This window comes from Typopeltis vanoorti, chromosome 2, assembly GCF_054136105.1.
Source record: "Typopeltis vanoorti isolate ZY-2024b chromosome 2, IOZ_Tvanoo_1.0, whole genome shotgun sequence".
NCBI lineage: Eukaryota > Metazoa > Arthropoda > Arachnida > Uropygi > Thelyphonidae > Typopeltis > Typopeltis vanoorti.
In genome coordinates, this window is record NC_143550.1 from 84,523,949 (window position 1) to 84,546,880 (window position 22,932).

At 36.8% G+C, this 22,932-nt stretch overlaps 1 protein-coding gene across 1 annotated transcript in view; it reads right to left on the reverse strand.

Annotated features, from left to right (window-relative positions):
- Positions 1-22,932, reverse strand: part of LOC150109219 (uncharacterized) — a 672,102-nt gene that overhangs the window by 461,680 nt on the left and 187,490 nt on the right. Inside the window, exon 13 of the mRNA XM_090401856.1 lies at positions 18,656-18,742. Within this exon, the coding sequence (XP_090257982.1) occupies positions 18,656-18,742 (87 nt within the window). The remainder of the gene's footprint in view (positions 1-18,655; positions 18,743-22,932) is intronic.

A 22,932-nucleotide genomic window follows, 5' to 3' on the forward strand; every position in this document is an offset into this window, starting at 1 on the left:
AAAGTTCCCTAAAATAATTACTTGACCTACACTCATTGTATTAATTTGCTGATGCATATCTTTCACATCATCCCTATCACCCTCCTCCTCTCAACTTATAGCAGCAACCAGCTGTATTTTGTTCAACTAGCCTGTATTCTGCACCAGATTGCCTGAAATGAACTGCCACCCATGCCCCCCCCCCAATCTTCTAACTCTTTTGGTTACAATTCATTTACAATCATGATTTGAATCCTTCCTGAAATACTATCCATCTAATTTTATCTCTGTAACTTCATCATCTGTTGCCATGTCTTATAATGGTTATAACTTTTGGCAAGGTTGCACTTACAAATGCCATAAAACTTCTCTCTCTTATTCCTGATATTTCAAGCATTAGCATATATAAACTGCAGTCCTATAGGTGCTGGCCTATCTTTACATCTTGTACTGACTGCTCAATATGATTCTGTTACTTGAGAAACTAGATTCTACATTAGGTCAGTCCTATGCTCACTCACCCCCATGGGTGCCTGCATTCCGACTAACCTAATCCACCCCAACAGCTTACTTTTCTTGACTCCACACATCTATACTCAGTGAATGTACTTTCTTGAAACAACTAATTCCAATTCCATTTAGGTGTAAGCCATCAGCACTATATAATCCTTCAGTCCATTAAATGCAGTCCATAGGTCTTTCAACATTGTAGACTATTCCTTTTGCACAACCTACACATTGATTCATTTGGAATAACTGCTGTTCTCCTCAACTCACCATTGTTATAGCATGTCAGCAGATTTACAGTCCTAGAAAAGAAAAAATCATATCAACAGTTTCTATTAAGCACTTGAGAGATTACAGAAAAATATCAGAAAGAACTATGCATTAAAATTAGCTATAGAATGTAAATGGGAAGACTTTGTAAGAAGACAGAAGATAAATATCACGAAGACAGAAAAGTACTGAGATGATAAAAGTGACTTAAAAACTGAGATAAGATGGATAACTGGAATAGTAATTGAATGGCCTACTTTTACTGAACTCAGATCCTGTTCACAGTTTTGGTGATAATAGAACTTTCCACTCTTCCTATTCATTTGGAAAACCTTTTAGTGGTAAGACATCACATACTTCCAGGTCATTTATAGTATCAATTTATATGCCATTCTGCAATAGTATTTCTATGAAAATGCCATGAGAATTGCACAGAAATGCAGGATGACAATCAACTGGTCACTTTTAGTGCATACAAAAGACAGTTTGTCTTTTTTTTCCTCTAAAAAAAAAGACCTTAGGTCTTCGTCTTCTCCCGTTTCCTCTGATAGTGCTCAAATTGGCAGTCAGGATCAAATCTCATAGACTAATAAATGCCATAGGTATTTATTTGCTATATAGGTCAACCTTTCTTGTGTGACAGTGTATAAGGCAGAACACTGAAATAAGTCGATAACATTTATTTACTTTATTTATTTATGTAACATGACGTTTCATCCCAATTGCACAGGATTTTTTCAAGTGTAAATAAGCAAACTAGTAACACACACACACACACACACACACACACACACACACACACACACACACACACACACACACACACTGGTGTCCAAAAGCTAAGAATGAACTACATTTTTACCTGTATATGAAAACATTTTTATGACTACAGCTAAATGTGGACATAAATTTATTGCCAGCATACTAATAAATTATATTACACAAAATATGTGTTATAAATTTTGTACGAATTAAATAGCAATACGTTTTTGGCAAATGCAAATTTCCTAACGACATAGTAAAGGAATTAATGTGCAGTGCTTACAGAAAACAATGTGGAGAGACATTTCAGTATGGAATATGCCTAATCTGAAGTGTGGTGCAGCTCTCACAATGTCGTACCACGCCTAGCACCAAGTGATTTAGGAGTTCGTGAGACAAACTAGCTGAATCCTGCTTCAGAGCAGGAATAAGGTGTCTGTTTTCTGGAAGGGAATTTCAAGCAGCAATGCGTCTTCTTATTGCTTCCCAAAAGTGTTTGTTCTATGGGATTGAGATCGGGGGGAGGTGGGGGGTGCTGGCCACTTGATTTGATTAATATCCTTGGCCTCCAGAAGTATCTCCACTGCTCATGTATGATGCGGTGGTGGTGGTGGTGCATTGTCATCCATAAAAATGAATTCTTCACCTACAGCACCATAAAACAATCGCACATGATGTTGAAGAACTTCTTTGCAATATCGTTCACCAGTCATAGTCCCTTTTTCCAGCACTTGTAGATTGGTGCGTCCATTAAGAATAATGCCTCCCCACACCGTGACCCCAGCACTATTGTATCTATCCCTTTCCAGAACATTCTCATGATGGGAAGCAGTGCCACTTTCACGTCAGATCAAGTGTCGTCCAGAATTGGAGAAGACTAAAACAACTGTCACTCGTAAAGAGCATGTTAGCCCATTCACCAATGGGCTTATCCAATTTTTATGGATACAACACCACTGAAAATGTGCTCTAACGATGAGGTGTGGATAAAAGGATACAGACTACAGGCCATCAGGCATACTTGTCGCAGATGTTTTATCACAGTTTGTCGAGATATCCGTGTACTTGAATGGAGCTGATTTGCAAGCTAACCTGCCATAGTGAATCTATTACATTTTGCTGTTATAACCAAAAATCTGTCTTAATGATCCATCACAGAGTGAGGACGACCTCTTAGTAAATGTCTGAAACACATTCCATTTGTTTGAAATGCTGTCCGGAGCATGATGCAATGCTGTGTGAAATTCCAAACTTTCTGGCATTATCACTAATTCTGTGGCCTCCTTCAAGCTCTCCAATAATTCTTCCCAGCATGAAATCATCTAGATCAGGGATTCTCAACCTATGGTACACGTACCATATGGTACATCTAATATCTTGAATTAAATATAGTGGTACACCACTGAAAAAGGTTGAGAACCCCTGACCTAGATAATATTTTTGAGACATTACAAGACATCCAAGTTTGCAACTTTATTCCTTAACAAAAAGAGCTTCCTCCAAACACAGTGCAGCCTTTTTCCTTTTATCCTGTTGAGTGCTACAGCATGACCCCATTGCATGTAATGCAAAAATTTGAATGTGTACCCACTTTCTACTCGAAATCTTCAGTCATAAAAATTGTTACAAACTGATTTGTCTGAATTTCAGAAATAGTATTTGCCCTTAGGTTTTGGACATGTATATATATATATACTTTGAAAGATTATTAAATAAGAAAAGCAGTTACAGAACACTAGTAGAAAATACTCAAGAGGAATGCAATTATGAGTACACGTCCATACTTGAGAAAGAAAAAGTCATCACAAATCTCAAACATGAAAAGGTAGCTGGAGTAGATTTTATTCAATCAGAAATATTCAAATATCGAATGTGAAATTCTGGATGATTGGAGAATATTTCTGATAATATTCATCTATAAGCATAGAAATAAAACAAAATATGAGAATTACAGACAAATTTCCCTACAGAGAGTTTTGAGGAAAGATTTATGCAAGCATACTTGAGAAGAAGCTACGAGAAATTGTGGAACAGAAATTTGGGAAAGGGTTTTGGTAAAAATGGAGGCTGTTATGATCAGATTTTAATTTCAACATTGAGAAACCATAGGAACATAGCAAGGATTTGTATAAGATTTTTTTTTAGATTTGGAAAGGATAAACATGTATGATCAAGTATAAAGTGTATCTGAATGTGTCCATAGAGTTCAAAGAACAAACAGAATGGGAGAGAAATGGATGTGTAACCTTATTAAAAAAAGAGATCCACAAAAAAGATGATGATATGAAAGGAATATCATGACAACATGAGGGAGAGATGTTACAAAATATATAAATTGCAACCTAGAAAGTTATGAGTATTGCACAGAAAGCTAAATCAGAGTATGAAGAGAAATTGGCCAAACAGAATAAGGCAAACCCAAAAGAGTTTTATCACTATACTGCAAGTCAAGAAAAAAATGAATGCAAAAGAAGTATTTTGATGAATGCAGATAGCCCTTGTATCAGAAGCAGATGAGATATATTTTAGCACTAATGATAATATCCACAATCCTTACCTTCTTGTGGTACACCCTGTTGGGTATCTACCTGGATACTGAACCAACGAGGATGGGCTGGCAATTTGGGATTTAGCCGACCAAATTGTATTCAAGTAGGTATTTCCCTACTGAGTATTCCGGGCAAGATTTATGGCTGTATTCTTGAGAAATGGTTGAGAAGAATTGTGGAAAAAAAGCTTGGTGAAGAACAAGCTGGATTCAGGCCAAAGTCCGGATCAGATCTTCACTTTACGACAAATAGTTGAGAAAGCATGGGAATATAACAAAGATCTGTATTTAAGTTTCGTTGATCTGGAAAAGGCATATGACAAAGTGCCAAGAGAGAAGCTATTCAATACGCTACAGTTATATGGTGTCAATGGGGTGTTATATCAAAAATTAGAATTGAAGGAAGTACAGCAAGATGGTTTAATGTTAACTCTGGTGTGAGACAAGGATGTACTTAATCCCCTCTGTTATTCATTATCTATATGGATCACATTATGAAGGAAAGTGGTATTAATCATGATATCAAATTTGGAGATGCTAATGTCAGCTCTTTGCTTTATATGCAGACGATGTTATGCTTCTAAATAAATTCGCAACAAGTTTACAAGATTCTCTGACTAAACTGAATAACTGTTGTAATAGATATAGTATGAAGGTCAGCAATAAAAAGACAAAGACAATGAAAATAGGCAGAATCACTGAAAATGTCAACTGTGTTTTGAACGGAGAACCTGTGGAACAAGCAAAATATTTCAGCTACTTAGGCATAATTTTTAGTGAAGATCTTCTTCTTCTTCTTCTGCAGCTTCTCCCACTTAAGTGGGATCACTGTTTGTAATGAGTCTCCTCCACACCTTCCTGTCTTGGGCTGTCACCACATTCAAGTTCTTCATCTTCAAGTCCTCTTCTACTAGCTCCTCCATCTCTTCTTTGGCCGCCCACACTTCTACCTTCCTTGCACATTCATCTGCATGACCCTTCTTCCCACATATTCGTTCTCCCTCCTCATCACATGACCAAACCATCTCAACCTTGCCTCCTGTATTTTCGCTCCTAAGTTCGTAACTTTCACTGTTCCCCCTGACAGTCATTTCTCAGACGATCCTTTCTGGTCACACCGCACATCCATCTAAGCATTCTCATCTCTGCTACTTCTATCCTGCTGATGTTATTTTTCCTCAGGGCCACAGTTTCTATAGCATATGTCATAGCTGGCCTCACTACTGTCCTATAAATTTTGCCTTTCAGATTGATCGGCACCCTCTTATCGCATAACACTCCAGCCATCTCCTTCCAGTTCCTCCAACCCGCTTGTATCCTGCATCCCACTTCCTTCTCAGCTCCTCCATCTTCTTCCACTATTGAACCTAAGTATCTAAAGTCTCTCACCTTCCTGATGACATTTCCTTCCAGCTCCAGATCTGTCTCCTGGCTGCCGCCGCTCACTGCGCAACACATATACTCTGTCTTACTTCTGCTCAGTCTCATACCTCTCTCTTCCAATACTTTTCTCCATCTTTCCAGTTTAGTTCCCGCTTCTTCTCTTGAATCTACACACAGCAAGATGTCATCTGCATACAACATTGTCCAAGGCACATCTTCTCTCACCTCCATCACAATATTAAACGGAAACAGACTTAATGCTGACCCTTGATGCAAGCCAACTGTTACTTGAAAACTTTCTGTCTGTCCCAAACAGGTCCGAACACTTGTCTTCACATTTCTGTACATTTCCCGCACCATGTTGTCTATTTCCATAAATATGGAAATAGACAACAGAATGAACAAAGCTGGCATGGTAGGAATTCAATTGTTAGGAATTCCTACAATGGTAGGAATTCAATTGGTAGGAATTCATATGGAATAAGAGAGAAATTAGTCGGAACACTAAATTAGCTGTATACAAGACAGTGTTCAAACCAGTTGTGACTTATGGATCTAAGAGATGGGTCAGAAGTAAAACACTTGACAAAAGATTAGAGGCTGCAGATATGAGAGTCCTGAGAAAGATTAGAGGCGTGAAAAGATGGCATCAATGGCAATATCATATTAAAAACGAGGATATTAGGAAAGAACTTGACACTGTCAGCATCCAGAAATGTGTTAGCAGAGCTAATCTCAGGTGGTATGGTCACAAACAGAATGGGTGAGGAAAGATTAGCAAAACAAGTGTTCTTTGCCAAGTTGACAGGAAAACGACCCCGAGGAAGATAAAGATACAGGTGGATTGATACAGTACAAAGTGCCTTAGACGATAGAAAAGTAAGATCTGATAATGTTCGAGTCTTGACAAGTAACAGACTGATTTGGAGGAAAACTGTAGATAAGAAGTTAGTAATGACAAATTTTTCACATAGTACTATCATATCTTGTACACCCCCTCCCCCCCTTGAGGGTACATGTCAGGAATTTGATGATGATGATAATTTCCAGATGGGATATTATCATGTGCTAAAAGAATGTTAAGTCGAAATGGCTTGGCCCTTGACATGTTGGTGTAACTTAAATCTCAGCTAAGGAAAGATCTCACAGCAATGAAAAGAATGTATGGTTATTCCAATGTACAAGGATGGTGCTAAAAATCAATGTGTAACTACTAACTTATCAGTATCTCTGGAGATGTTGGCTGGTAAGAACTTCAATACATAAATGGGTTGACAGACACACTATAATTTGCAAAGAACAGCATGGGTTTATGAAGGGAGTTCATGTGCTAGCAGTTTGTTCATAATTTATAATAATGTTATAAGTGAATTAGATATGGAATGGATACACTATGGTACAGTTGTACTTTGCTAAGTCATTTGATAGGACACCACGTGAAAGGCAGCTGCAAAAACTGGAGAACATAGGATCTGAATATGCTACCAACTTGGATAAGTGGGTAGCTGATAGATGGGTATCAGAGAGTGGTATATGGTAGGTGTGAATCTACTAGATTTTTACGGTAATACGATTGGTTTTCTCCAGGATCAGTACTCGGACCATTGCTGTTCAATCTATATATTAATGATGTTGGGAAGGATCTGATAGGAGTTCAATTGTTTGCTTATGATGCAAGGGTAGGCAGGACAATCAGTATGCTATTGATATATAGCACTTACAGAATGACTTAAATAATAAAACAGTATGCAAATGATAATGCTATCAATTCAATATTAGCAAGTGGAAAGTTATGTACTTTAGTGTGACAAGATTTCAAAGGCATATTATATTGATGGGATTATGCTATAAGAAAGTGATGATACAAGAGTTCTTGGAGTTATGGTATGTAGGAAATTAAAATTTAATGGTCACATTGCAAAAATCACAAATACAATGCAGAGGATAACTGCAATGTTGAAATAAATAATGAATGTAAGGAGAAGTAATCTCCTTACATTCAATATCTTACAAGATTTTACCTGCCCACACCTGGACTACTTTGTGCAGATTTGTTTTTTCTCACTTCATAGAGAATAAAGCTGTGGAAAGGGTGCAGAGAAGAGTAATAAAGATGATGTCAGGATTATGGAATGCAGGTTATACTGGAGAAAGATGGGATGATATGATAGAGATCTATAAACTTCTGATAAGATGTTATAGGTTATCATCTGATGAAATTTTTTGTTATATGGAAGGTGGGGAGAGGACTTGACTTCCACAGAGGCATCTGTGGAAGTCAAGTTTATTTGTGGTTAACATGTGAGAGCAAGATTTTTCTCTCATAGAGCAGTGAGTGATTGAGTGAGTTAGCGGAACAATTTTCATACTGAAGTGGTGAGTGTATCCAGTGTGAATGAGTTTAAGAAATGGTATGACATCTGGTATAGATGATCTATGACCTCTCTCAATGAGTCCTTGACTCCCAGGAAGTCTCTGATAATGATGATAACAACAATAAATAATAATAATGCCAGACTGGTTGGCTGAGTGGTTAGCGTATTTGCTCTCCAGCCAAAAGGCTGTGGGTTCGAATCCAGTCGTGAGCATGGATGTTTGTGATTTTCTGTGAAAATACTAGTGGCGGTGGACAGTAGACGGCATTGGTGTAGTTGGTACAGACAGAGTTGTAGAGCAGATGTCCTCCCTTGATGAGTCTTTGGACTCCCTGGAGGTGTCATGTAATAATAATAATAAATTAATAGGTTACATCATTCTGTTTGTACTGTATCAAACAACATTATACAATGCAATACAGAAGTCTATACTTAACACTGAATCAGCAGGAAGGAAGTGTTGGATAACTTATGAAAATGCCACTTTATGTTAAATCTGGTGGATGACAAGGATGCATGGTATCTCCATTAAATATATCCAAGTTGGAGATATTCAGTATGATGTTTACTTTATGCAGATGATGTTATACTTGCAGATAAATGCAGTAAAAGATCCTCAAGATCTTTTAAAATGAATAACAGCTATAATTGATTTGGCATTAAAATCAGCTATAAAAAGACAAAAGCTATGAAAACAGGTAAATCATGGAAAACAAACTGAATTCTTAGTGGGGAGCCTATAATACAAGTAAAAAAAAGTGATTATTGGGATAGATCTTACTGTATCACATGGACAGAACTGCCATGACACTTGAAGTGCATGTGTTGGCAATATGAATTTCTTCCATATGAATGTAGATAGAGATTTTAAGTGATGACATATTAATAAATATACAGCATAAATAAATAAATACATTTTCATATTTTTTGTATCTTGAAAGCACAAAAATGCAAATACTTTATAATATCTAGCATAAGTAAATCCATTTTTCTGATATTTGTAGAAGTATATATTACCTAGATGGTGCATACCAGAGGAGGGGTCACTACATGCTTGTCGTTCGGACTGCAGAAAAGATAAATGCTATTTTTATTTAATGACATTTTTTGGTTTCAGGGCAGTTTGTCCAATTATTTTCATCCAATCAAAATCTCGTCCAGTAGGACATTTCATCCGAACTTTATTCTGAGATTACTTGGAGCGAGTGGCATTATCTTCTCTGATGGCACATTTAAAACTGCATCCTCACAATTTGCTCAGTTGTTTACTATGCATGGAATATTTCGAGAGCATGTCATGCCTCTGGTGTATGCTCTAACTCCCACAAAAACTGAGACTACATATCGGTCAATATACCAGCATGTTGTCAACACTGCAAAACAAGCAGAAATCATTGTGAATCCACATACTGTTATGATGGATTTCGAGCTGGCAAACATGAATGCTGCATGGGAGATATTTCCTAATGCAAATATAAAGGGCCTGAGTACTTTTCTCAGGCCCTTTGGCAACATAGGGCAGCGTTGGGTCTGTCACAGCAGTATAAAGTTGCAGGAAGCCCTATAAATGAAGAAGCATCAATGCTGTTGGGCTTGCCATTCGTGCTGATCGACGATGTACTCGAGGTATTTGACTACATTGCAGAGATAGTTTCGTAAGACCTGGAAGGAATGATAGAGTATGTTGAACGTGTTTACATCAGAGGGCATCGAGCTCAAGGGCGTAGGGGTGGAAAACTCTCGCTTTCCACCCGAGGTATGGAATATCCATGATTTGGTCATCAATGGGATGCAGAGAACCAACAATTCTGTAGAAGGTTGGCATAACAGATTCCCTGAAGGAGGAACAGAGGCAGAACGAACAAGATACAACGTCTTCTTGGACAAAAATGTCGACTGGACGATTGTTCCCTTGGACAAACTTATAAAAGGACAAAAAAATCTTGGACTATCTGCCCTCAAACCCATTTTTTGAATGGGTTTTTGAATCTTGCCTTGAATGGAACACAATAACAGTACTCATGAGGTCTACGCAGTGTGAAGATTAAATGTTGTTAATGACAAAGACTTTTTGAAAATGGTTCGATATCATGATCGCACGTGTATGCATGACAAAATCTGAAAGATGTGATTGTGGAGAGACTGAACAAGAGAAAGTATGGATTTGTAGAAAGTGATATATTTTGTTAGACTATGAGATATCAACAAATGAGAAACAGACTGATGGAATGAAACTTATAAATGTGTAAATGAAAGAAATGTAAATGGAATGAAAGCTAGTGAGAGTGAAAGTAATGAAGATGCAAAATTCACTGTGCAGAATTTATGGAGGCAAGACACGTGCTAGAGTAATTACTTTACTTACATAACTGGTAATTAGTTTAGAATTAACAACGCATATAAAGTATATTAATTAAAGGTAACTTTAATGAATAACTTCTATATTTCGGCAACGTCACATTGCCATCTTCAGGGATATAAAGATATGGTATGTGCACGCAGGCACTAACAAAAGCAAACGAGGAAGAAAGCAAGAAACTAATATTGTTCCTAAAGTCCTAATGGTGCCTCTGGCGAGCTAATTTGGTTGTCTTGGCAGTTGGGCTGAAGTTCTCATAATGTAAGTCTCCCAAATTTGGGGTAGTTTCATGCACCCAAATTTGTTGAGGTTAGGAACGTTTTTTAGAGCTGCTGATGATTCCTTGAATAATCTTTCGTATTTAAACTTGCTGCGGTGCATTATTTTTGTTTTCTTCCAACGAATTCTATGGTGGGTATCTAAGGCATGGTCTGCCAGCCCAGAGCGGCTGTACTGGTGAAACCGGATGTAGTCTTTGTGTTCTGAAATCCTGATATTTGTTGTTCTGCCTGTTTGGCCAAAGTAAGACAATTTGCAGCTGCAAAGGACCTGATATACACCAGGTAGGTCTAGGGGAAGTGGTTGGTCTTTGGTAGAGCGGATAAGGGATGCCAACTTTTTATATGGTCTGTAACAAGAAGTAAGGTCATATTTTTTGAGGATATTGGTTATTTTCTCAGAGGTGCCCTGGATGTAGGGGATGGTGATAGATTTGGTGTAATATTTATTGTGGAATTGTATACCAGGTCCCTTGCAGCTGCAAATTGTCCTACTTTGGCCAAACAGGCAGAACAACAAATATCAGGATTTCAGAACACAAAGACTACATCCGGTTTCACCAGTACAGCCGCTCTGGGCTGGCAGACCATGCCTTAGATACCCACCATAGAATTCGTTGGAAGAAAACAAAAATAATACACCGCAGCAAGTTTAAATACGAAAGATTATTCAAGGAATCATTAGCAGCTCTAAAAAACGTTTCTAACCTCAACAAATTTAGGTGCATGAAACTACCCCAAATTTGGGAGACTTACATTATGAGAACTTCAGCCCAACTGCCAAGACAACCAAATTAGCCCACCAGAGGCACCATTAGGACTTTAGGAACAATATTAGTTTCTTGCTTTTTTCCTCATTTGCTTTTGTTAGTGCCTGCGTGCACATACCATATCTTTATGTTCCTGAAGATGGCAACATGACGTTGCCGAAATATAGAAGTTATTCATTAAAGTTACCTTTAATTAATATACTTTATATGCGTTGTTAATTCCGTAAACTAATTACCAGTTATGTATGACCAACGTATAAGCCTTGCTACTAGAATTACTTTACTTACAATTAAGCAAATAACACTTAATATTTTGACTTCTATAACTGAGGTCTTCTTCAAGTGTCATCTCCTAGGAGGAGGTTGGCAACCATGTCACGGAACTTAAGATATTTCTGATTCTCCATGGTCGACTATAGGATAGTAGTAATGTGGTGAGCCGGATCTCTTCCACGTCTGCAATAACCAGCTAATTTGGCTCAAACTACCAGCCATTGATCTGTATTCAGATTTTTCCGCCTGCTAGTTGTTTCACATTGCCGTTGATATATGAATTTTCTTCCACCAATGATGAAACAGATGTCACTGCAGTCCTAACATCGTCACCAGCCCCTTTAGTCAGGCATTTTTCAAGGATCTCTGTAAGCCTTCACAGCTACCATATCAGCCCGAGGCAGCAAAGTCTCCACCTTGACCCTCCAAAGTCCACCCTCCACGATGTGGGAAATGGACTTTGGAGGGTCATAATCAGGAAAAACATACATATGCACAGGACATTAGATAGATGATGACACTAGAGTAAGCTAAATCTAAATGCTTTGTTAATCATTTACACTAACCTGAACTCTGGTGGAAAAATATATATATATATAATAAATAAAAATTACTTATTTAATTTACATAAATAAAATTATTTTTGAAATAAAAATAAGTATAATAATATACAGATGATTAAAAAAAATTACAGTGGAATGACATTAAACATTTCTAACTCCCTCTTATCTTAAGGTTTTCTTGTGTTTGGGTTCTGCTATCATGTTCTGGATGTTATATCGATTGATCATGGATAAGTTTCCAGATTCTTGGAATTACTAATCTATCATTCTTGTTAAGATTAGGATGATGCTTCAGCATCTCACAGGCTTCCTTGAAGTTTCTTTTAAACCAGGTTTTGGTGTTGTATAGGGACTTGGCGCTTTCCAGCTTTGTGACATTTACGAAGCATGTGGTCTGAAAGGCCTGTTTTTAGTGAAGGAATTTAATGTACAGTTTATGTTTGTCTTTTCTTGTAGGAATGGTGTGCCCTGTTTCTGCTATGTAGGGTAGGCCGTTGGTGCACTGGATTTTGTAAATCCCCAGGTGGGCAAGGTAGGGGATCTTTGGATGAGTTGAGTATACTTTTTAATTTTGCAGGAGAAAGTTGCCTTGTTGTATTTATGTAGCGTTCTATCTATTTTTTCTGATACTCCCCTAATGTATGGTATGGTATGGTTATGGCATTCTTGTAATCTTTTTTTTGCTTTTCATGGTATTATTGTGGAGGATCTTGTGAATCAATTTCAAATTCCTTCTTCTAGTCACACAAGGGTGAGTAGAAATACTTTCAACTGGCAAAAATAATATTAATAATTAACATCTGTGATATTATATCTGTGTTCTGTAAGTTGCTGGGTGGAACAAATAGCATATGATCCTATAAATTCTAGACTTGCATCAGTGAATTTATGATGTTATAATTTAGAAAAAAATTATGAGGAGAAAGAAAAGAAATTTTTTTTCAAAGTATAGATAATTAATCGATAATAAACAATTGTATATACATCTGATAGTTCAGCAAATACCTATAGGGAGAGGTTAATTCGATGAAGAAATGATGATCAGGTGATTCATTTAGGAGTGGGTTGTTAGGAATATGTGTGAGTTGATGGAGATGCAAATTGTCTTATAAAATTTGTTGTGCTTGACATGTGCATTTATTTCTGATTTATTTATATTTTGCTTTATTTTCTTTTGTTTACTGATACATTTTACACAATAATAGTATAATTTCCAATCAACATCAGAATTATCCATCTTTCGCAAATCCTATGCTCATTACCCCCCCCCCTTTTTTTTTTTGTTAGTGGCGCTTCTGTCTTATTAACAATAGATAACTCACATATACTAGAATTTTGTTGTAGATTAACCACTTATATTACATAGAATTATTAATTTTTATTCAGGAAAATTAAAAATTTTACTTCATCTGTTCTTTCCAAAGAATGGAATAAAAATGTTCCTATACCATGAAAAACATTCCAACCTGAACAGATGCTATACTGAAGAAGCAAGAAAAAACAAGTAGCTTTATTTATCACTAAATACAGTACAGAACATTTAGCAACAATTAGTGTAATTAGAAATAACTGGAATGACACTCATAATGGAAAAAAATCCCCTCTCACAGATCGATGCTGCAAAACAGATTTATTTCAGCACTAAACAAAGCAGCTAACTAAATATATTAGTCCTAATGTCCTAAATAACAGTTCCACAAAATACTCATAACAGATATTTATAATGCAGTCTTTGGATAAAGAAAGCACACAATTTGAAATCAGTTTGAATTATATTTGAGATATTCAATATCATCCAGACACTACAAATGCTAAGTTTACAAATAAAATTCTACCGAAAAGTTGCAACTAACATGGAGTATAAGCTTTGTGAAAATGCAAAAAAGTTTATGCAGAAGCAGCATATATACATTATAGGTAGTTACTGCCAGCAGTTTATGCATGTGCAGACACTGCCTGGCATAAATGTGTCCACAGAATGGTAGAGGAAAGATTAGCAAAACAAGGCAAAAAAAGACCCAATGGAAGACTAAGATCTAGTTGGTTTGATAAAGTAAAAAGTGCTTTAGAATACAGAAATATAAGATTTGATAATATTGGAATCTTAATAGATAACAGATTAATATGGTGGAAAATTTCAATCAGAAGTTAGTAATGATATAACATTTCATGTAGAACCATCATAATATTCTGTATCCCCCCCAAACATACATGGAATTTGATAACGATGATGAATAAGTGATGATGCTGTATTGAACAATGAGAGAGGCCACAGGTTAAACTAATCTCGCAATACTGTTACAGTTGTAAAAACAAACATCAAGTTCTAATGGAAGTGAAAAGTGATACAACAGTTAATGTGACAATTTTACTGCTAAAATGGAAAAATGTTTAATGATGTAGAATGATGACCAAACTGGTTGGCATGTTTCCTTAAGTCAAGCTATTCAGAATAACTTTTTTTGTTTGCGAAAATTATCCTAAATTTTTCATTTGCATACCTCACATAAATAAATGCTTTGTCATTTATGTACACGTGTTACTGAGTAAAAATGTTATTAAATCATTAAATATATCTACAAGTGAAAAAAGGCAGTGATTCACTATACAACGAAATTCATTATATGATGATGGTCCAGAAACTAATGTGTTATGTGACCGGAGCATGACTGTTTAAGAAAAAGGAGGATAAGAAGTTCAAGAAGTTTTTAAGCCTGTGTATGGATGTAGACAAATGCTTGCTTGGTTCTTACAGGCTTATAGAGGAGGAGAGATGATAGTAGACAATACAGCAAAACAGAATGTCTATGTCCATGAGAAAGCTAACTGATGCCTCACCTTTTCACATTCAGTGGTTGGGTGAAGCTGGAATTTATATAATATTGGCAGCTGAATAATGGAAAGTACTCTCTTGAGCAGAAAAAATTATAAGTTTTCAGGGGCTGAGCACCACAGTTTCAGTGGACATCACACAAAAGGTATTTGAAGAAAGAGAATGTTACATGGAAGGCCACTGTATGAGCTACAGCAGATGGAGTGGAAAATCTTTATTTTGTGTTACCACCAGTCTGATTGTCTAAGTGATTAGCAATCCACTCTTCAACCAATGGAGTTAAAGATTCACATTCTGTAGCAGGCATGGATATTTGTAATATCTTCAGCTGAAAGATGAATTTCACTATCCATCGTGAGACTACAATCTGGATCATTGGAGGATTGAAGTGGCTTGAAAAACCTCCAAGTTGGTCTCTAGAGTAAGGTTTATGGATTATGAAAAATAAATAAAAAATGTAAAAATTAATAAAAATAGAAAAATCTTTAGCCCTCTGAAGGTATAAATGTACTATAGGTTTAGAACTTTTTGTGAGAAGGAGCAACATAAAAAAATTGCAAAATCTTGTAGTGCAGAGATAACTCAAGCTTCAAGATTTTTCACGTCCAATGGAACGCTGGTCCTCTGGTCATTCTGAAGTACCATGAAGCTAATTTATTGAATTTTAATGTTACCAAAACACATTCCTATCTTATCCTAGAAGAAAGACCATGTCTTACTCTTTTGTACCATTTGATTGCTTCTGATAACATTCCACTTGCCAACCCAGTTTACTCAAAACCTTGTGTGTAAAGTTAAAAAAATAGATATAGCAGTGCTCTATATGGAGGGACAGTGTCTCAGAGGATGAGACACAGTTCATTTCATTTTTGTCTCTTGGGGCAACTTCTTGAAGACGTTTCTTCTTAATTCTCCACAAATTCCCCACAAGGGACCATCTTTGGACCTGTGCTAATGTGAAGTTGCAATTTAACTAAAACATGGCACAATTATAATATAGTCAGCTCTCACTATAGTAAACTTGTATGGGCTGCAGAAATAATTCTTGATGATGAACAGTATGATATAGTGAATTAAGTCCCTTTAGAGCAGCATTATGTATGCAAGTCTCAAGTTGGAGACTTTTCAGTAGTTGTTATACACCTCCAAATCAAAATATTAGAATAATCAAATAAAATGTGTTGAATGATTTGCAATTTTAATTTATTGCATAGAAAATAATTATTATTACCAAATATGAATTAACATAATTCAAATCTAAATACTTTGTAGATTATATTACCATGTAAACACATAAAAATGCAATATAATTATAAGAAAACTGCTATTTGAAAAAATTCACAAAATTAGAATAATTTTTAACATGGTTCAAAATATTAGATTAATGCAAAAATAAATGCACAAAAATTACATGGAAACAACATTAATAGTTTGTTGCATCCCCCTTAGCTTTTGTGACAGCTTGTAAATGGTTGGGCATATTATTTACCTGCAGTTCACAGTCTCTTTTTTTTTTTTTTTTTAAATCGAAACATGCCTATATGGTGAGCAGACTAGAAACAAGTTGATTTTTGTCACTTGGTGCAACTTCTTGAAGACATTTCTTCATAATTCCCCTACAAGTTCTTGCAATAGGGTTTAAATTTGGTGAGTTTGCAAGCCTACATTGATTTGACTTTCTTTGAGTCAAATCAATGTGTGACAAGAAGCTGAATCTTGCTGAAAAAAGGAAATCACCAGCACATAAATCTTCTGATGCTGGTAACATAAAGTGCTCAAGAATTTCTCAGTACACTTAGGAATTGACTCTTTCGTACATAATACACAGCCTACCTGGACACTCTCCAGTCATACAAGCCCATGACAGTACCATGACAAAGGTTGCAAATTTCACCGAACATTTAATGCATTCTTTATCAAATGCTTCTTTTGGCATCTTCTTCTAAGATGCCAAACATGCCTCTGGATGACCATAGGACACAAAACATATTTTCATTGCTTAATAAAAAGTACCTTTTCCAGTCCTGTTGACCCCACAACAATCTTTGCTTATGCCATCGCACTCCAGCTGCCTTTTGCTTGGAAATCATATGCAGCTTTGTCTTAGGCACATGTGATTTAAACCCAATTTGTGAAGTCTTCTCAACATCGTAAATTTAGACACATCAACACCTAGTTCGTTCCTTCTCTTGTGAAAATACCTTACACTTTAGAAGCGGTTTTTCTTACTATATTCTTCAATCTCCTCTCATTGTACTTATTACCTTTCAATTACTATTGCAGCGATTATTTTGAAAACTCCATTTATTAGATTACTGCCTCAATACTCTACTCATACTTGCTTGAGAACATTTCAACTCCTTAGCTATAAACTGTTGAGTTTGGTTTTCTTTGTGTAGAAACACCATATGAAACTTCTTAGTTCTGATATGTCAATCATTCAACCAATGTTTAGCAAATGATTAATTTAAACCCATGAGCAAACGATTCCTCACACACGGGTCAGTCCCACAGCTACTGAAATATATGTTATTTCTATGCTCTCCTCAAAACCAATTGGAAAAATTTAGAATATTCTAATATTTTGAATAAGGTTAAAAATTATTCTAAGTTTGTGAATGTTTTCAGATAACGGTTTTCTTATAATTTATATCACATTTTTATGTGTTTACATAGTTATATAATCTACAAAGTATGTAGATTTAGATTATGCTAATCGATATTTAGTAATAATTATTTTTTATGCAATATATTAGAATTGCAAATCATTCAACAAATTTTCTTTGATTATTCTAATTTTTTGATTCAGAGGTGTAGTGAGTAAATTTGTGACAGTAATGTCTGCTATAGTGAATTTCGAAAGTATGGAGTTTCTGTAGTAAGATTTGAACAGATTAGTGATGTGGACAAATGATAAAAGATAGCAGTTGTGCCTTGTCAGGTGCACGATTAAGCCTTCTTGATTAAAGAGATTGAAAAATGCACACTATATTGTTTGGAATTTACTGGAGAAAATAAGGCCAAGGATCTAGGTATTTTAGTGAATAGGTAGGTTGGGGTTTAGTAGTCTCATTGTAAACATAATACAAATGACTCCAGCATTGAAGAAAATAGGGATAAGAAACTATTCTTCCATTTTATAAGGCTATAATGTAATGAAATGCGACTTCTCACAGTTGTCTAGATTCTGGCAAGGATGAGGAAAGAGAAGAAAGATTCAAATATGTTGATTATGTTAAGAGATTAAGGGAACGTTAGCTGTGTAGCTCAGACTTTTCATAAATGACAGGAAGGAGAGAATACAAAGTCATCCCTATTAAATTTGCAGAGGCAAGTGATTACTAGAGAGAGAGAGAGAGAGAGATGAAGTTAAATTTTGATACATATGGTTAGCGTTAGCAGCAGAATACAATGCTAATGGGGAGAGGGAATAGCAAGTACATTAGCTAGTCACTAAAAATGTATTAGTGAGTTAAGAAACAATATGACATGTACTATGTATGCCAGAGGAAAGAGTTCCTGCACAGGCGCCAGGATAGTAAAGGCGCCAAAGAGGAGGAAATAGTTAAAAAAAAAAAAAAAAACACGTTTTTTTTAAAGTGATTTTTTTATTGGAGGGGGGGGGGGGGATAGGGGCGCCAACTAAAGTTTTGCACACAGGTGCCAGACACTATGATTGTCTCTACTGGTGTACTTAAAAAACAATCAACAATAACAATAATTAATTACATTTAGCACAAAAAATTCTTACTAACCTGTTCCTGATAAGTAGCTTGTAGATTAGCTAGCTCACATGTTATGTCATTCAAGCAGGATTCTTTCTCCTTTAATTCAGATATCATCTAATAATAATAATAAATGCAACAATGTAAAACAATATTTTTATAAAATTTAATAGCTATAAAAGCACATACAGTAGGAAGCTCCTCTATTTTTCTTGTTGAGAGGCTTATACGCTGGTTAAACATGATAACTAATATTTAAGGAATTGACAGCGTATACTAGACATATAAATTAAATAAACTTTAATATATACTTTCCGATATTTCGGCGAACATCACGTTGCCATCTTCTTGGGAACTTATTACAAAAACACGTGCACACAAGTACTACATAACAGCAAATGAGAACTGAAGCTAGGAAGGTAACGTTTTCCTAAAGTCCTAGTGGTGCCCCCTGGTGGGCTATATTGGTGGTTCTTGGCCTTTGGGCTGAAGTTCTTCTGATAATTGTTTCCCAAATTTGGGGCAGTCTCATGCATCCAAATTTGTTGAGGTTTGGCATGTTCCTAAGGGCTGAGGCTGATTCCATGAATAGTCTTTCATACTTGAACTTGCTGCGGTGTATGACTGTGGCTTTCTTCCATCTTATTCTGTGGCGAGTATCCAGAGCGTGGTCTGCAAGCCCCGAGTGGCTGTACTGGTAAAATCGGATGTAATCCTTGTGTTCTGAGATTCTGATATTTGCTGTCCTGCCTGTTTGGCCAAAGTAAGACAATTTACAGCTGCAAGGGACCTGGTATACACCAGGTAGATCTAGGGGGAGTGGTTGGTCTTTAGTGGAATGGATAAGGGATGCCAATTTTCTATGTGGTCTATAACATGTGGTTAAGTCATGTTTTCTTAAGATTTTGTTGATTTTTTCTGAGGTGCCTCGGATGTAGGGAATGGTGATGGATTTAGAGTAATCTTTTTTGTGAAGGGGAGGGGGGGGTGGGTTGTGGATCACTGGGTTAAGTATTCTCTGGATTTTTTGGGGGGGGGGGGGGTAGCCATTGGCTGAGAAAGTGTCATGGATGTGATTTAGTTCAGTGGTTAGGGCTTGATCATTTGAACAGATTACTTTTGCCCTGTTGAATAGTGTCTTAATAACTACATAACAGCAAATGAGAACTGAAGCTAGGAAGCTAACGTTTTCCTAAAGTCCTGGTGGTGCCCCCTGGTGGGCTATATTGGTGGTTCTTGGCCTTTGGGCTGAAGTTCTGATAATTGTTTCCCAAATTTGGGGCAGTCTCATGCATCCAAATTTGTTGAGGTTTGGCATGTTCCTAAGGGCTGAGGCTGATTCCATGAATAGTCTTTCATACTTGAACTTGCTGCGGTGTATGACTGTGGCTTTCTTCCATCTTATTCTGTGGCGAGTATCCAGAGCGTGGTCTGCAAGCCCCGAGTGGCTGTACTGGTAAAATCGGATGTAATCCTTGTGTTCTGAGATTCTGATATTTGCTGTCCTGCCTGTTTGGCCAAAGTAAGACAATTTACAGCTGCAAGGGACCTGGTATACACCAGGTAGGTCTAGGGGGAGTGGTTGGTCTTTAGTGGAGCGGATAAGGGATGCCAATTTTCTATGTGGTCTATAACATGTGGTTAAGTCATGTTTTCTTAAGATTTTGTTTATTTTTTCTGAGGTGCTTCGGATGTAGGGAATGGTGATGGATTTAGAGTAATCTTTTTTGTGAAGGGGAGGGGGGGTGGGTTGTGGATCACTGGGTTAAGTATTCTCTGGATTTTTTTTTTTGGGGGGGGGGGGGGGGGTAGCCATTGGCTGAGAAAGTGTCATGGATGTGATTTAGTTCAGTGGTTAGGGCTTGATCATTTGAATAGATTACTTTTGCCCTGTTGAATAGTGTCTTAACTCCATATTGTTGTGAGGGGGGTGATGGGATTGTTGGTGAATGTATCTGCCTGTACGGGTGGGTTTTCTATAAACTGAGAAAACCAAGGTTCCATCAGGTTGGCGGGTGACTAGTGTGTCTAGGAAGGGGAGGTTATTGTTTTCCTCTTTTTCCAGGGTGAACTTGATTCTAGGGTGTTGGTTGTTTAAGTGTGTCTAGGAAGGGGAGGTTATTGTTTTCCTCTTTTTCCAGGGTGAACTTGATTCTAGGGTGTTGGTTGTTTAAGTGTGTTAGGAAGGAGAGGAGTGAATCTGGGCCATGTAGCCAAACAGCAAACACATCATCAACGTAGCGAAGCCATATGGTAGGTTTTTGTGGGGCTGAGTTTAAGGCTTTCTCTTCAAAGGTCTCCATAAAGAAGTTGGCCAAGGGTGGGGAAAGTGGTGAACCCATGGCTGTCCCCTCTATCTGTTTATAGAATTTTTCCTGCCATACGAAATAGCCTGAGTTTATTGTAAACTGAAATAGGGCTGAGATATCGGGAGGAAATTTAGCTTGGATTAGCTCTAGGGTTTCTTTGAGGGGTACATTCGTGAATAGGGAGGAGACATCAAAACTGACCATTATGTCATTGTGTTGCAGTGTAAGGTTTTCTATACTGGCTTTGAAGTGGGCTGAGTTTTTTATGTGTGATGGTGTGTTGCCAGTATAGTGTGAGAGCGCTTTGGCTAAATGCTTTGCTAGTTTGTAAGTGGGGGAATCAATGCCATCCACTATGGGATGTAATGGCACATTTTCTTTATGTATTTTAGGGAGCCCATATATGCGGGGGGTCTAGAGTTATAGGGTTTTAGTTTGTTGGTAACCTCCACAGGCCAAGAAGTAACCTTCTTAAGGAGCTTATGGAGTTTTCTAATTTGTGAGTTGGTGGGATTGTAATTAATAGGGAGGTAAGTGGATCGATCTAATAGCAAAGCCTTGAGCTTACCTGTGTAGTCATTAAGGTTGAGTACCACAGTGGCGTTCCCCTTATCCGCTTTGGTGATCACTATTTCTTTGTTTCTCTTCAATTCTTGTAGTGATTTGTATTCACTAATAGATATGTTGGATTTTGGAGGTTTTGCTTTTTTGAGAACACAGGCTACATCCAATCGAATATCGTTGGTGATGTGGCTTGGAAGTTGGTGAATTCCGCGTTCAATTGGGATCATTAATTCCTCGGCCGGTAATTTCTTAGGAGCAATGGCGAAGTTGTGACTACGTGATAGAGCGTTGAGTGCTTCAGGCTTCAGGCTAACTGAAGAAAGGTTAACTACAGTGTTGGTTTGTAGTTTAGGTTTAGATGCCGAGTTTAATAATTTATCAAACTTGTTGATATGTCGGCTCCATATTCGATCGAATTCTTTGTTAGCTGCTGTACACGAGACGTCATGTAGGACTGACCAAAGCTCGTGATTAAGCGTATGTGAAAGCTCATCCTCTAGCGCTAAAATAGCTCTGTTTATGTCGGCTAGGGAACCGCGTGTAGCGGTAATTTGCTCCCGAAGTAAAGCCTGGCTTGCCCGGTTGTAGATACGGAGAGCTTTCTGTGAGACGAAGCGGTGTTTAAATTTTACACAATTTGGGATAACTTGATTATCCCGGCAGCGTTTTAGGAATGCCAGACGGTTAAGTTGTCTGGATAACTTAAGCTTCAGTTTGCCGTAATGGCGGGCCTTGCGTGCGAAGGAATCTCCGTGGATGATCGAAGCTCCTCTAACTTAACAACATATATATAATTCAAATGCATATATAATACGATCTGAACATTATACTGAATAAATGATGAAACAACACAGAACTGTCTCTTTGTATGTATATAAAAATGTATAAATATGCATCAATATTTATAAAAATATTAAAACTTGAAAAGCTAAACTAGGATTATCATCTATCCTCTTTTCTGTCCTGAACTCTGAGTCTAATCCAGGACTGGGATATTATCCTCTCAGAATCACTGCAATTATCCATTACATCTTAAAATACTTGTTTAATCATTATTTTGAAATGGCTATGCCATCATCTTGGGCTCTGATTGCATCAGTTAGTAGTAGCAAAGATCTATACCTCTTGATTATTGTCTTTGCTATTTTTCTGTTGTGCTATCTCTTACAAGTCCAAAGACTTTTCTATGAATTTTACTTTTACAATATTGCAAGATTTTATATCTTGGTCTATTATGCTCTTTAAAAAAATGATAGGTCTAATCTAATGATTGCTTTATATATTTACATTTAAAAAAAAATGTTTGAGAGAATTTTAGAAGATAATAAATGATGTGGTGAACGATAAGCTGTGTAACTCCTACCATGAAAGGTTATACACCTAAACAGGTATTCCCGTATTTATGAAGATTTGCTTTTATGAGTTTTTTCCCAC